Source organism: Caretta caretta, chromosome 1, assembly GCF_965140235.1.
Source record: "Caretta caretta isolate rCarCar2 chromosome 1, rCarCar1.hap1, whole genome shotgun sequence".
Taxonomy (NCBI): domain Eukaryota; kingdom Metazoa; phylum Chordata; order Testudines; family Cheloniidae; genus Caretta; species Caretta caretta.
This window is the reverse complement of record NC_134206.1, coordinates 131,009,325-131,025,428: the sequence shown is the minus strand read 5'-3', so window position 1 is coordinate 131,025,428 and position 16,104 is coordinate 131,009,325. Positions and strand designations below refer to the sequence as shown.

Sequence of the window (16,104 nt, the reverse complement as noted above, 5' to 3'; positions counted from 1 at the left end):
ATTGTGTAATTTCAAATGCAAGCATCTGTTGCATTACAAAGGAGATTTCCACTATATAGTACTCTACCTGGATATTAATCAACATCATTAAACTTGACTGATTAAAAAAATACTATAGAAGTGGCTACTTATGTGCTTTATAATCTTCTAAATAATGTTTTCAGTGGAGTTTTATTTTGTACAAAGATGTTACCTATAAAAACCTGCATGTAAGTGGGAATTAGATGACTCAGGAGGTTTATCACACTGGAAATGGGATGTGGAGTCTTTCATTACAAAGTCACCTCTTAAATCCAGCCCCAGTCAGTAGTGACTAAAAGTCATTACTGTTTGATGACATATGAAATGACTTTGGGTCTTAGCCCAGATCTGTTTGGAAGGCATCCACCCTTCAAAAGACACCAACCTAAATGTCTAAGTCATATCCTTGAGAATTTCACCAGCAATGCCAAAGACTAAATAGGCCTGGAGTCTTAACTACCTTCTCAGCCCTAGAAATAGTCCTCCAATGTTAAAGTTAAAAGCAGACTGGAAGAACAGTGTGGGGAAGTGCTTTACTATCGAAAACATATCCATTCTTGTGGACTGACAAAAATCCCATTTCCCAGAGATGCTAATCAACCACCTTTCATGACAATTGAATTAATTTTCAACAGGGATGACCAACTGTGGCCCGGGGGGCATATCTGGCCCACAAGATCAGTTCATTTGGCCCATCACAGCCCAGTTCAGGGCAGGCAATCCAGTGGCACCAGGGCCAGGAAGGGACAAGGTGATGCAGGGGGAGAGCCTCCCCTCTGCATGCAGATGTGTGTAACATGTGATGCTGTGGTGTAGCCAGCGGGCCAAAGCAGGAAGCTGGGCCCAGCCCCGTGGGACAGAAGCCATCACTGCTGGGTGACTGCATGGCAGACTCACTGTTCAATCCCCCACCAAATGCAGGAATGACCCACCCTGCATCACGTCCTCTGGGGATAGGACCCAATGTCATACTCCCTTATGTCATACCCCCGGCCCACCAAAGGATTTTAGTGGGTTCTGTGGCCCTCATGTTGCCCAAATCTGTTCTAAAATGTTAGGATTGTGACACACCTCAACAGAATGTCAAGAAATGCAAAGTTAACTGTATCGTATGTCACATATGTCATCCTCTTAAGGTTTGTCAGTCTCACTTTTAAGTTTCCTGAATCTGCTTTGTTTGTGCTTCAGTCTTGATTAGTTGCCTGAATTTAATAATCCAGGGCCTGACTGTGTGCTGCCTTTCACTTTGTGCTACCATTCTGATTAAATAGCATTTTACATCTACTTTGCATAGGTGTAAATGACTGTGGAAGATGCAAACCAATGAAAATGTAGCCCCCTATCATACAGCCCTAGGCTGGAGTCTTGTACAGGGAAGCAATTGAGAGCAACAAATTAAGAGTGTCTCATTCATTTTTTCTGTGGCATAAGTGAGTGTTGTTTTTGCTTCTCATATTATTACTCTCTATCTTTAGTTCTTTTTCATATAATCCAGAGTTCACTAGTTTACTGCTGATTTATGAGTCCTTCATGTATTAGAATTAATAGAGTGGGATTCTAAATAAACGCTGATTGCATACAAATCCTGCATAGTAACATATGGCCGTGAGAGCCACACTAATAGCAGCTCACATATTATGACTAAATAAAGGGCCAGCTTTAATAGGTTTAGCTGAATGTCATACCATTTCCCAGAAGAATAAAAAAAAAGTTATTACTAGAAATAGGACAGCAAATTTAAAAAAAAAAAAAAATTTCCTAGGAATGCAGTTTCAGTGCCGAGTAGTTTAAAAATAAAAAATAAAAAATGACGTTTTCCTTTGATGACTTTCTCATTAGAGATAGTCTCTCATGTTTAAAAATCTGAGCGTTTATAACTTCGGCATGAGATTTCTAGAATACAAAAAAGGGTTTCTATTAATAAAACATAGATGCACCATATATGCTGCCCTACATATGGAAGACACTAACAGATGAGTTAGAGAGAGTGTAGTACATATTTCAGCATCTGAAGAAGTGGCCCTCTTCTGCCCTCCTGACTATTTGTGATCATTTAGACTCCATGATAATTTTCATAAGAGTAGGAATGTCGCTGATTGCCCTAGTATTGGTGTCCTGGACAAATTCCAGTTTCAGTAATTGCATTCTGCCTACCCACATTTCTCAAACAATCCTAATTTCAAAAATCTTCTCTTCTTCTCCAAAGATGTAATTATTTGCTGTGCAGTATTAAACAGTTGGGTCTGATCCAAAGCCACTGGGGACAATGGATATGATTCCCATTAACTTTAATGGGTTTTGGATCAGGCCCTTAGGATCACAGAAACGTAGAACTGGAAGGGACTTCAACAGGTCATCCAGTCCTGCTCCCTGCACTGAAGCAGGACCAAGTATACCTAGACCATCCCTGACAGGTTTGTTGAACCTGTTCTTATAAACCTCCAATGGCGGGGATTCCACAACCTCCCTTGGAATGCTACTGCAGTGCTTAACTATCCTTATAGTTAGGGGAAAACTTTCTAACATCTAATCTAAATCTCCCTTGCTAAAGATTAAGCCCAATCTTTCAGGAAAGTTAGGCAATTAGACACCTGTGGCTGGCCTGTGCCTGGTGATTTCGGCTCAGACTGCAGTGCTATTGAATTTCAGTGTAGATTCCCGGGGTCATGCTGGGCCCGGGGCTCTAAGACCCTGTAATGTGGGAAGATCTGAGAGCCCAGAAGTCTATACTGCAATTAAACAGTCCCACAGCCCACGTCCAAGTCAGTTGGTGTGAGCCAGCCATGGGTTTCTAATTGTAGTGTAGATATACCCAGAGAGAACAATTGATAACAATCTTTCTTATAACACGCCTTAGCATATTTGGAGACGTATCAGGTACCCCCCCCCCAGTCTTTTTTTCTCAAGACTAAACATGCCTAGTTAGTTTATCTTTTCCTTGTAGGTCAGGTTTTCTAAACCTATTGCCATTTTTGTTGCTCTCCTCTGCACTCTCTCCAATTTGTCCGTGTAGCAGTGGCTCAGTCTCAGGCTCAGAGGGAGGCCAATCTGACTCGCTGCATCAGGCAACAACAACAATTAGCAGTCTATAGCTCTGGCTTCTGGGTGGGGAAGAGCAGTAAGCAGTCTCTAGCCCAAGCCTCCAGGCTAGGGTGCATGGAGATCACAGTCTGAGATTCTGACCCTCTGGATGAGGCAGAGCTATGAGCAGTCTTTAGCCTGAGCCTCCTGGCAGCCAGCAAACAGTCTGAGGCTCTGACCCTCTGGGTGGGGCCCAGCAAGGAGCAGGCTTTAGCCTAGATCTCCTGACTAAGGCAGCCAGCAAACACAGTTGGGGCCTCACAGCCTTCTGGGGAAGCAGGCTGCCAAATCAGGGGTGTGGTTGATGGCAGGCGGGTAGGGGGATCCAGGCCCATCCTACTCTACTGGGTCTCAGCCCAGGGTACTAACAATGGTGAATGGTTCTGCCACTGGGTCAGCAGGGATCTCACCAAAACATGCTGACTCGCTTTCCAGCGACACAACTGGACTAAAGTCTGGTTTCCCTGGGTTACATCCTACCACAGTCTTGGTGCAGGGCTTTGTGGTCCAAGGGTCCTCAGTCTCTTCAGGGTACATGGCTGATGGCAGTCCTGGTAACTCCTGTCCATGGCTGGGAGCAGGGCATTGCACAGTGCAGTTTTGGGTCCAGAGTTCTGCTAGGGGCATCTGCCACCTTCCCTGGCTTCTGCCCAACTAAGCTGCAGGGCCCAACACTCATACTTCCTGCCACACCTTTCTGCTTCCGGTGCAGGGGGCAGGGCAGTTTGGCTCTTCCTACTAGGGCGAGTGTAGTGGTCCCTCGCTCTCAGGCTCAGAGGGAGGCCACTCTGCCTCACTACAGTCCACATCTTTCCTAAAGTGAGGTGCCCAGAACTGGACAAAGTAGTCCAGCTGAGGCCTCACCAGTGCCTAGTAGAACAGGACAATTACCTGCCATGTCTTACATATGACACTCTTGTTAATACATCCCAGAATTATATTGGTCTTTTTCACAACTGCATCACATTACATCATATTCAACCTGTGATCCGCTATAACCTCCATATCCTTTTCAGCAGCACTACAAGCTAGCCAGTTATTCCCCATCTTGTAGTTGTGCATTTGAGTTGTCCTTCCTGTGTGAAGCACTTTTGTTTACTGAATTTCATCTTATTCATTTCAGACCAATTTTCTAATTTGTTAAGTCTGTTTTGAATTTTAATCCTGGCATCCAAAGTGCTAGAAATCCCTCCCACCTTGGTGTCATCCACAGATTATATAAGCAAACTCCCCATTCCAAGTCATGAATGAAAATATTGATTTCTCAAGCTGGGCACCCAAAATAATTAAACACTTTTGCAAATCTTGTCCCTGGACTCTCCTACATGCCCCTTTATCAATTTTTGCCCATAATTCTGACATACCACCATTTACTCAGCATACACCAAGAAAATACCAACATCGCTCAATAGGGCAGTACCATCCAAGACAGTAAAATCATGTCCACAGCTTGTCACCGTCATAGGGTAATATAAGTATCTTGCTTATATGTACTTGTAGTCAGCCAAGGGCTTTTCCAAATTTGAATCCTATCACATCAAGAAATCATAGAATCATAGAATATCAGGGTTGGAAGGGACCCCTGAAGGTCATCTAGTCCAACCCCCTGCTCGAAGCAGGACCAATTCCCAGTTAAATCATCCCAGCCAGGGCTTTGTCAAGCCTGACCTTAAAAACCTCTAAGGAAGGAGATTCTACCACCTCCCTAGGTAACGCATTCCAGTGTTTCACCACCCTCTTAGTGAAAAAGTTTTTCCTAATATCCAATCTAAACCTCCCCCACTGCAGCTTGAGACCATTACTCCTCGTTCTGTCATCTGCTACCATTGAGAACAGTCTAGAGCCATCCTCTTTGGAACCCCCTTTCAGGTAGTTGAAAGCAGCTATCAAATCCCCCCTCATTCTTCTCTTCTGCAGGCTAAACAATCCCAGCTCCCTCAGCCTCTCTTCATAAGTCATGTGTTCCAGACCCCTAATCATTTTTGTTGCCCTTCGCTGGACTCTCTCCAATTTATCCACATCCTTCTTAAAGTGTGGGGCCCAAAACTGGACACAGTACTCCAGATGAGGCCTCACCAATGTCGAATAGAGGGGAACAATCACGTCCCTCGATCTGCTCGCTATGCCCCTACTTATACATCCCAAAATGCCATTGGCCTTCTTGGCAACAAGGGCACACTGCTGACTCATATCCAGCTTCTCGTCCACTGTCACCCCTAGGTCCTTTTCCGCAGAACTGCTGCCTAGCCATTCGGTCCCTAGTCTGTAGCGGTGCATTGGATTCTTCCATCCTAAGTGCAGGACCCTGCACTTATCCTTATTGAACCTCATCAGATTTCTTTTGGCCCAATCCTCCAATTTGTCTAGGTCCCTCTGTATCCTATCCCTCCCCTCCAGCGTATCTACCACTCCTCCCAGTTTAGTATCATCCGCAAATTTGCTGAGAGTGCAATCCACACCATCCTCCAGATCATTTATGAAGATATTGAACAAAACCGGCCCCAGGACTGACCCCTGGGGCACTCCACTTGACACCGGCTGCCAACTAGACATGGAGCCATTGATCACTACCCGTTGAGCCCGACAATCTAGCCAGCTTTCTACCCACCTTATAGTGCATTCATCCAGCCCATACTTCCTTAACTTGCTGACAAGAATACTGTGGGAGACCGTGTCAAAAGCTTTGCTAAAGTCAAGAAACAATACATCCACTGCTTTCCCTTCATCCACAGAACCAGTAATCTCATCATAAAAAGCGATTAGATTAGTCAGGCATGACCTTCCCTTGGTGAATCCATGCTGGCTGTTCCTGATCACTTTCCTCTCATGCAAGTGCATCAGGATTGATTCTTTGAGGACCTGCTCCATGATTTTTCCAGGGACTGAGGTGAGGCTGACTGGACTGTAGTTCCCAGGATCCTCCTTCTTCCCTTTTTTAAAGATTGGCACTACATTAGCCTTTTTCCAGTCATCCGGGACTTCCCCGGTTCGCCACGAGTTTTCAAAGATAATGGCCAATGGCTCTGCAATCACAGCCGCCAATTCCTTCAGCACTCTCGGATGCAACTCGTCCGGCCCCATGGACTTGTGCACGTCCAGCTTTTCTAAATAGTCCCTCACCATCTCTATCTCCACAGAGGGCTGGCCATCTCTTCCCCATTTTGTGATGCCCAGCGCAGCAGTCTGGGAGCTGACCTTGTTAGTGAAGACAGAGGCAAAAAAAGCATTGAGTACATTAGCTTTTTCCACATCCTCTGTCACTAGGTTGCCTCCCTCATTCAGTAAGGGGCCCACACTTTCCTTGGCTTTCTTCTTGTTGCCAACATACCTGAGGAAACCCTTCTTGTTACTCTTGACATCTCTCGCTAGCTGCAGCTCCAGGTGCGATTTGGCCCTCCTGATATCATTCCTACATGCCCGAGCAATATTTTTATACTCTTCCCTGGTCATATGTCCAACCTTACACTTCTTGTAAGTTTCTTTTTTATGTTTAAGATCCGCTAGGATTTCACCATTAAGCCAAGCTGGTCACCTGCCATATTTACTATTCTTTCGACTCATTGGGATGGTTTGTCCCTGTAACCTCAACAGTGATTCCTTGAAATACAGCCAGCTCTCCTGGACTCCTTTCCCCTTCAAGTTAGTCCCCCAGGGGATCCTGACCATCCGTTCCCTGAGGGAGTCGAAGTCTGCTTTCCTGAAGTCCAGGGTCCGTATCCTGCTGCTTACCTTTCTTCCCTGCATCAGGATCCTGAATTCAACCAACTCATGGTCACTGCCTCCCAGATTCCCATCCACTTTTGCTTCCCCCACTTATTCTACCCGGTTTGTGAGCAGCAGGTCAAGAAAAGCGCCCCCCCCAGTTGGCTCCTCTAGCACTTGCGCCAGGAAATTGTCCCCTACGCTTTCCAAAAACTTCCTGGATTGTCTATGCACCGCTGTATTGCTCTCCCAGCAGATATCAGGAAAATTAAAGTCACCCATGAGAATCAGGGCATGCGATCTAGTAGCTTCCGTGAGCTGCCGGAAGAAAGCCTCATCTACCTCATCCCCCTGGTCCGGTGGTCTATAGCAGACTCCCACCACTACATCACTCTTGTTGCACACACTTCTAAACTTAATCCAGAGACACTCAGGTTTTTCTACAGAATCTTCATTTCTAAATGTAAACTGACTGTAGGTAGGACCCACCTATTTTCTCTTCTACACTAACTATCCACACTATTAAGGAGATTCCCAAACAGAAACTTCATATCCAAAATGGTTTGTTTCCTCCACCTTTTCTTAATGAGCATCATAAGTACACCTTGTTGACATCTGCTTAGGAATATGGTGAGGGAGGGGAGATTCTGTTTTTAATTTTATTTGGAAGTTCATGGAATTCTCTTTATAATAATAAAGACACACAATGTAATGGCCACACCTTACTGGTGTTTGGTTTGTCCCAGAGTATAGCTAGCATTTCTTAGCTCTTCCTTATGTGTGAACTATGTAGCACTGATTGTTCTACAGGGGAATAAAAGGCTCCCTGTTAGGAGACCCTCCCCCCCGCCCCCAACTGTAAGGAGAACAGAAGAGAGAGCTCTGCTTCTGAGTCTCTGAAGAGGTATGTCTTCACAGAGCTGTAACATAAGGCTACGGTGGGGAGGCTCCAGAACTCTTTGTAGTGATTATATAAGTGTGGTTTAATTTTATCATAAATAATTTCAGCACATATCCATTCAGACTTCCACATTACATCCACTACTATGTTATTTAAAAAAAATACAGCAAGAAAAAGGGATTATAGTCTGTTCATTTTTACAGTGGGAGGTAATTTCACCTGCTACAACTATAAACTAACATTAATATAAATAATAAGGTACTTAGCCTACACTGAAACAAATTTAAAATGTTAACTAGTCAGAGAATAACCCTCCAAGGCATGTCATATGAAGCAGCATTAAAACTATGAACTCTTTAAGCACTGAATTCTGTTATATACACATGAAACATGCATGAGCAGTAGAAATACAGGATCCCAAAGCTTATCCTGTGAGCTTATACTTAGTATTTGGAACCTGGATTGCAATCATAATCATCAAGTATCAATTTAACATGCCTCAAACATAATTTTTTTTTAAAAAGCATTTCATCCACCTGCCTTTCTGTCAACTCCCCTGCTAAAATTAAGAAGGAAAACTCTCTATTTATTTTAATAGTTGGTTAGGTGATTAAGTCTCAAAAAATGGAGAGTTTTCCTTGACTGAAGATTCTCACTCTGGAGGGAAAAAACTAAGAAGCCTCCTCCTTACTTTAAGTACTTTATGACAGCAAAATCCTTCTTTTTGACCTGCGTTACTGGGCTCAAAAATCAGGGAACAATTTTCATTCACCTTCATGCTTCTGCTTTTGACACAAGTTCTTAATCTCTGGAATATGACAGTCACAACTGCATTACAGCTGTTCGCACTTTCTCATTACCCACCAACAAAGATTTTCTGTGACATTTCCCTACATTGAGCAGCTCATGGATGACCGTGTTTAAGACTAGAAGCAAAATGTTGCTCAAGTACTCAGCTGAGGGGTGGTGTGTCCAGTTTCAAGTAAACTGCTCTAATGTGGTTTTCTATACTTTCTATTTGCCTGGCTATAATTAGGTTCTGTTTAATTTAAGGATTTTGAGCTATATTCACAAAGAAAGTTAGGCACATGATGGGGAGGGAGACAACTTTTAGCCCAGTGGCTAGGATACTCAGGGCTTGTCTACACTGGCAAATTTTTTCAATGAAATTAATGTCGCCAAGCAAAAATTAACAAAAACAAAGTCGCCAAAGCATGTCTACATTTGCTCCCTCTGTCAACAGATCGTGTCCACATTCGGGGCACTTTTGTCAACAGCGAGAGCAATGGTCTGTGGGTATGTATCCCACAGTGCCTGGTGACACCGTCTGTCGCTAGGTGTTGTGGGAATGCTGAAATGGAGTGCGGCACATCCTGGGATGTGCAAAATGTACCACTGTGCACCGCTTTGTGTCCCACCCCTCCAAAGGTCTCTGGCTTCCTTTCGCGCTGTTTTTCCAACTGTCATTCTTTTGTAGTGTGCGCCAGCATCTGCAGTGAGAGAGGATGGATCCCGCACTTCTCTCCTATGTGCCGTTAGCTGTCTGAGGACATTGCGCATAGCAGCATAGTTACTCGCTGAGTTACTTGCAAAGTTAGCAGATGATGAATCACAGGCACCCGAGTGTGATATGGATGGCAGCAACTTATCAGTGCTTTGCGCATTCACAGAGCAGCTGTATATGGTAGTCGCTTTTGGGCTAGCACTGATTGGTGGGATCGCATTGTCATGCAGGTGTGGGATGATGACCAGTGGGCACAGAACTTTAGGATGCATAAAGCAGCCTTCATGGAGCTATGTGCTGAGCTGTCCCCCGACCTGTGGTGCAAGGACACCAGAATGAGAGTTGCCCTTTCGGTAGAGAAGTGTGTTGCAATTGCTGTGTGGAAGCTGGCAAATCCAGATTGCTACCAGTCTGTTGCAAATCAATTTGGAGTAGGAAAGTCCACTGTTGGGGCTGTATTACTCCAAGTATGCAGGGAAATAAATTGCATCCTGCTGCATAGGACCGTGACTCTGGGAAATGTGGATGAAATAGTAGATGGCTTTGCAGAGATGGGTTTCCCTAACTGTGGCGGGGCGATTGATGGCACACACATTCCAATTTTAGCACAGACCACCTTGCCTCAGAACATATCAATAGGGAGGGATACTTCTCCATGGTGTTTCAGGCGCTTGTGGATCACTGGGGGGCATTTCATGGACATCAATGCAGGCTGGTCTGGAAAGATGCATGACGCATGCATCTTCAGGAACAGTGGCCTGTTCAGAAACCTATAGGTGGGGACTTTCTTTCCAGACCACAAGTTCACAGTGGGAGATGTGGAAATGCCCATAGTAATCCTGGAAGACCCAGCTTACCCTTACAACCTGGCTCATGAAACCTTACATAGGACACCTGGACAGCAGCAAGGAGCATTTTAATAACAGGCTGAGCAGGTGCCGCATGGTAGTAAAATGTGCCTTTGGCTGTTTGAAAGCTGGCTGGAGGTGTTTAAATTGCAGGCTAGACTTTACCGAGGATAATATTCCCGTGGTCATAGCTGCATGCTGCACTTTGCATAATCTGTGTGAATCTAAGGGTGAAATATTTGCTCAGGTGTGGAGCACTGAGGCAGAGTGCTTGGCTGCACAGTTTGAACAGCCAGATGCTAGGGCTGTCTGAGGAGCCCAGAGGGCTGCTATTAACATCAGAGAGGCTTTGAGGAATCACTTTGACAGTGAGGGGCAGTAACACATGTCTGCTTTGGAGATGCTTTCCTGTTGCATCCATGTGCAATTTTGGGTCCCAAGATCCACGCAACACAATGCTTTAGAAGCTTGTTCCCGAGAGTGAATTGATTGCTATACGCTTTTGTAGAAATACCTTAGCCTTTATTTATTGTTAAAAAGGGTAAAACCTAACAATTGTGTGTAGCTCCAGCTATCACTGTACAAGCTGAGAGAGGGGGTGGAGCGATGGAGAAACTCAGGAGTGCTGTGAAGTAAAAAGGAATATGTGGGCATAGAGGGGGGTGGGGTTGGCAAAGAATTGTGCATCTGTTGCAGTGGTGCTCGACCTCGGATCTGTTCAGTCTGTAGTTGTATCAAAGACTTGAGCATCTCCGTCTGATCCTCCATAACTTTTATCATCCGCTCTGTTGCTTGCCTAGCAAAAGCAGCATTCTAGAGAAATTTGCCCATATGTGTCCCGATTCCTATGGCTCACTCGCAGCTGCTACTGAACAGACTCCTCTCCCCATATACTGATCAGATCCAACAACTCAGCGATGGTCCAAGCAGGAGCGCATTTGGTGCAATAGCTAGCCATGCTCACCTGGGAAGCCACCTGGGAAGCCAGCAAGCAGGAAATGAGATTTAAAATTCCAGGAGCTTGCAAGGGGGAGGGGCGGGTTGGCTGCAGGGCAGCAGAATTCAAACCACTGACCAGAGTGGCAGCATGGGAATTGTGGGATACTTTCTGGAGGCCAATAAAATCGAAAAAAAACCCCAACACCGTGGTGTCTGCATTGGCTGTTTGTCGACATAAAGGGAAGGGAAAAGACAAAAGTCTCTCGCAGGGGTGGAAGTTTTTTGTCACCAAACCTAGGCATTTTTTTTTCAAAAAAAGTGACATTGCAGTGTGTACACTATCGCTGTTTTGTCGCCAAAAGCCAGTTTTTGGTGACAAAACTTGCCAGTATAGACAAGCCCTCAAGAGAGAGAGGGATATGGACTGGGACATGCCACCTCTCAGATGAATACCCTAGCCACTAGGCTATAAGATATTCTGATGGGGGAGGAAGGGGTGCTCCCTCAATTTTTCCAGTTGAAGCTGTTCCACTGTGGACAAATAATGAAGGAATCATTGGATCAGAGAGGGGGCAGCAAGCATGAGAATGACTCTGTAGCATGGTAGATTGAGAACTCCCTGGGGAGAAAGGAAACCCAGGGTCCAGGTCCCCTGCTTCAGTTTTTCTTAAATGATCTAACCACAGTGGAGCAGCTTCAACAGAAGAGACAGAGAGTCCCACTTAAAAATATCTCATAGCCCCAGTTCAGACACTCACCTGAGAGGTCACACACCCCAGTTCAGATCCCTTCTCCCCTCCAGCAAAGTGGGGACTTGAACCATGAGTCTTTCACATCCCAGATTAGTACCCTAACCACTGGATTAAAAGTTATGCAGGAGGTCTACCTCCACCCTGGCTGTTTTGTGTAAGCATGTCATCTACAGGGGCCTGATTGAGTAGGAAAGCTCAGAGCATGCTTACCAGATGGGGCCTTGCTGGAAAGTTAGGTGGAGGAACACCTATCTTTCCCCGATTCATGCATCACACTGGGAGTTAGGCATCCGGATAACTGGCATGGGACTGCAGTGTGCATGAACAGAAGAAACACAGGCACTTAGGGAAATTGTACAGCAAAAATGTTGGCATCGATTGAGTTTAGAAGCCTACAGTGTTTGGCAGCACCTAAGCGGGGGCTGATTCTGTGATTTAGGTACTTAAATTGGCGGTTAGATGCCTAAGTCCTTTTGTGAATCAACCCTTCATGTCAAGTTGACATTTCTGTGGTCCCCCCACATTTATATTTTTCTGTGCGTAGCTAGTTACTTGTGCTTTGTCAACATAGGATCAAACTTCCCTTTAAGAGAAGTTTGCAGTTTTTCACTTTTTTAGGCCAGCTGTTTCAACTAATATTGCTTGTATTTCCTAGCACAGATGCTGAAGCGGTACCAGCGTAGAAATCAAAGTCGGCATGCTGACCACTGATGTGAGCAATACATTAAATGTCTAGTTTGTCAGACCTATGCTTACTCTCAGGCATTTAAACTTTGATTTTTAAAAGAGCCTAGGGAAGTTAGGTGCCTATTTCCATGGGAGGTGGGTACCCAACTACCTCAGGCTCCTTTGAACATCCCAGCAACAGTTCTTTTCTTTATAGTTGTAATTATGGAAAGAATGTATCCATAAGAACTTAAAATTTTCCTCTTTCATTTGAAGCAAATAGGCAACCTGAGAACAAATCACTCTTACCAAACATCAGCCAGACTGTGGGACTAGATCCTCAGCTGGGATAAACTGACAGAACTCCACTAGTTGAGGATCTGGCCCTGGGTGTTTAGTTCTGCTGCTACTCATCCTTTTATGACATATTGTAATGAAAAAGAAAAGAAAAGAAAAGAAAAGAAAAGAAAAGAAAAGAAAAGTGCAATGAAGTCTGAGGAAGACCAGAGGTTATTCACTATATCATATCTGGAACTGTCTCTGTTTACAACGGACTACATATGATTCAAAACATCAAGGAGAATAAAGCCAGATCCTGGCTATCTGGTAGGTCCCAAATTGTTTTAACTATATCTTTTTGACATTGCAACTTGCTGCTTGGTGTGTTTAAAGTATTCCCTGAGAGTCCAGTGGTACCGTTGGATAGTGACACTCAATCTGTAAACAACTCTACAATACTAGTGCTTCAGGAACAGCTAGTCTGTTGTTTTTGTCTCCAACTAGTTGCTTGTATTCAGTGGCCACAACTGTAAACTGTCTCAACAGGTGAACAAAGTTAAGCTGAGGTAATGAATGGCAGTAGCAAGTAGTGAATTAGATTTGCCTAATCCTTACTACTGTGTATGAAGACATCAAACTGGAAGCAGAGGTAGAGGAAAGGACATGATGTCACAGACATACTAATGGTTTGGAGGGCATGACGACATGGATGTTCACCAACCATATGGCAGTCTAACGCTAAGACTGTAGCAAACAACCAACTTAGTCATAGTGTTTACCATAGCACCACGAGGAGTGGTGAAAGTTGAGGAAGTAAGGAAGATTGAGTGCAAGTCTCCCTCACTTGAATAAACTTCATATATAGAACAGTTTTTGAGGTCCAGTTGCCTACAAGGATACTCATCCCATTTAAAATGCTTCACTACTTCCATGTTTTTTACCTATCTATTCAAATATTGCCCTATGTATATTACAAATCCCTTTATGTACCTTGCTGAACAATCACTGCAGCCCGTTCATCCCTTGCCATTTGTAGTCTGAATTTCTTGATGCTGATATGAATAGAAATGTATATGGAGTCGAACTCTACATGCTTGCAATCAAAATACATTGTTTGAAAGCATACTATTAAGCATGCATCTTATATTGAGACGAAAGTCTGTTTCTAGTAATTTAGTAAATATTGCTTATTTGAAGAAAGTAATTTTTTACTTGGCTTTACTAAAACCAGAATTGGCTTGGGGTAGGTAGGGAGGAGGAATGCAAGATGATCATTATCTTTTAGTACTATACTACTTTCACCTGATTGTTTCAAGTATGAACTGTGAGTTGTTTTCACAGGTGATTACCTCTAGAAATGGAGAGTCATTCCAATATGCCCAGAAATTAAGTAGGCCCATTGAACGATTTGATAACTTACTGCTCTTTGTGACATCAGGGAGTCCGTGCCTTGAGAGGTGACTTATTTGCCTTTTGGCTGTATTGTGCCCAGAGAAGTGGACCCACTTGACTGATTTCACCAGTATGAAAGAATTACTCATTATATATGTGTGCTTACTAAGAATTAGCAATAACAGTACATATTAAGACTTTGCCGTTATTTTATCGTTAGTTCTTTTGATGACAGCCCTATGAAGTCTCCTGAATTCAGCTTTCCATCTGATGACTTGCAGCTTGCAGAATTTATACCGAATTCATATGATACCAAGAGACACAGTATCACTAGCACCTGAGCATGACACAGCATCTAAGCAATCAGTATTACTACATAGTAATTGTTTAGTCTTCTCCTTACCAGAGCAGATTTTGCATGCAGTGGAATTGTCACAAATTTCTAATGAAGGTTAAAGAAACATCTGTGAAAATTTTTAAACTCATTTAAGATAAATGTACAACATACCTACACTCCAGTCTATTTCCTCTACAGCATCCCCATATAAGCCATGTTTGCTCTTTCCTTTGAAATCCTTTGATGCATATAGAGCAGTGTGGACTTGAAGGTAGGACAGGAAAAGAAGAAATGGTGCATCAGCATTCCTGAAATAAATAAAAAAAATAAATAAAATAAAAAATCCAGAAGTAAATCACTTGGACAGCAAGAAAATGTTAGCAACATTTCTAACAATGAAGTCTTTCTACATGCATGCTCTACAGAACAGAAGAAATATTATATAGGGAAAGGACTAACAAAATATTTATAGAGCAATTCTGAAATCTCATGTTAGAAATGCCACTCTTAATTCATACTGTATTGAAGATAAGAAATACAGCCAATTAACCCTTCTGTTAGATTAGTTGTTATACCTGTTCAAAAAACACTGGCACAATCATTGTACAGAGTGAGGCACTAAACGGACCTAGCCACTTGCCTTTTTTTTTTTCTCTCTCTGACCTTGCCAGGAAGCACTAGAACAATGCATAGTTTAAAAGATATACAATCCCCGAACCAAACAAGATGCTTAGCCAACTTTCTTCTTGGCAAGCTCAGCATATGGACATTTAACAACTACCAGGTTTAGCATAAGCAAAAATAGGGGCCAAAAATATCTAGCTATCACCTGGAACCGAACATAAGAGCATCGCAAAAGTTATGCCTAATATAGAGAGAGGTAGAAAAAAATATTTTTCTCTTGTAACAATATCCACTCTCCATTCATTTGAAGCCATTTTCTCATTGGATTATTCTCTAATAAAAAAAGGAAAAAATAAAACCCCACAACAACAACAAAGTTTCAATTTTGCTCTTCATGGGATCTGACAATATATATGTCTTAATCCAGAAGGCTTAAAGGGAATTGAGGGAAGGGAACTGAAGGGAAATCTTAGATAAGTATGGATTTTTGCATTACAATCCTAGTGTGAGGGACATTACTCAAGAGTATTAACAATGACTAGTTGTGCTTATTGTTATAATACTACAACACTGTAAATTTCAGCTGAACCATAAGAGCAGCTATGGTACAGTGTGTCTAGATTGGCACCTTGCAACACACAGGTCAGAGCAGTTTTTTTTCTGTTGTACATTTCCCATCCCATACTGTTTGTACTTATTGAACTTCAGGTGGTTAAAAACAAAAAACAACCCCCGCCCCTCTAAAAAAACAACAACAAAAACCACCACCACCACCACCACAACAAAATACAATATTAACGTGCTGAGCCAGAAAGCCATACTTTGACATGAGGTAAGGAAAACAATGCAATAAACTTTTAACCTTTAAACTAAGAAGGATCTCTTTTTCAGCTCTAAAGGGCCTGTAAAACCTGTCAAAAGCCCCCTGATGAAAGAAATTGCTAAAATTCCCATACATCATTCTAAAGAAAAACAAACAAATTATTCTGGTGTATTTATGTATCTGTTCACTTCACTCCCTTCCCATTGGCTGTGGCTGTTTCCATGAGAGATCTGTA

The 16,104-nt window shown here is 43.2% G+C and overlaps 1 protein-coding gene across 8 annotated transcripts in view; it reads right to left on the bottom strand.

Moving 5' to 3' along the window:
- STS (steroid sulfatase) overlaps positions 1-16,104 on the bottom strand; it is a 186,951-nt gene that overhangs the window by 98,984 nt on the left and 71,863 nt on the right. For all 8 annotated transcript variants that reach the window (XR_012669478.1, XM_075131164.1, XM_075131163.1 and 5 more), the window contains one exon: positions 14,594-14,730. Coding sequence is in view for 7 of the 8 variants with exons in the window: in XM_075131164.1 (XP_074987265.1) it covers positions 14,594-14,730 (137 nt within the window). In the remaining variant the exon portion in view is untranslated. The remainder of the gene's footprint in view (positions 1-14,593; positions 14,731-16,104) is intronic.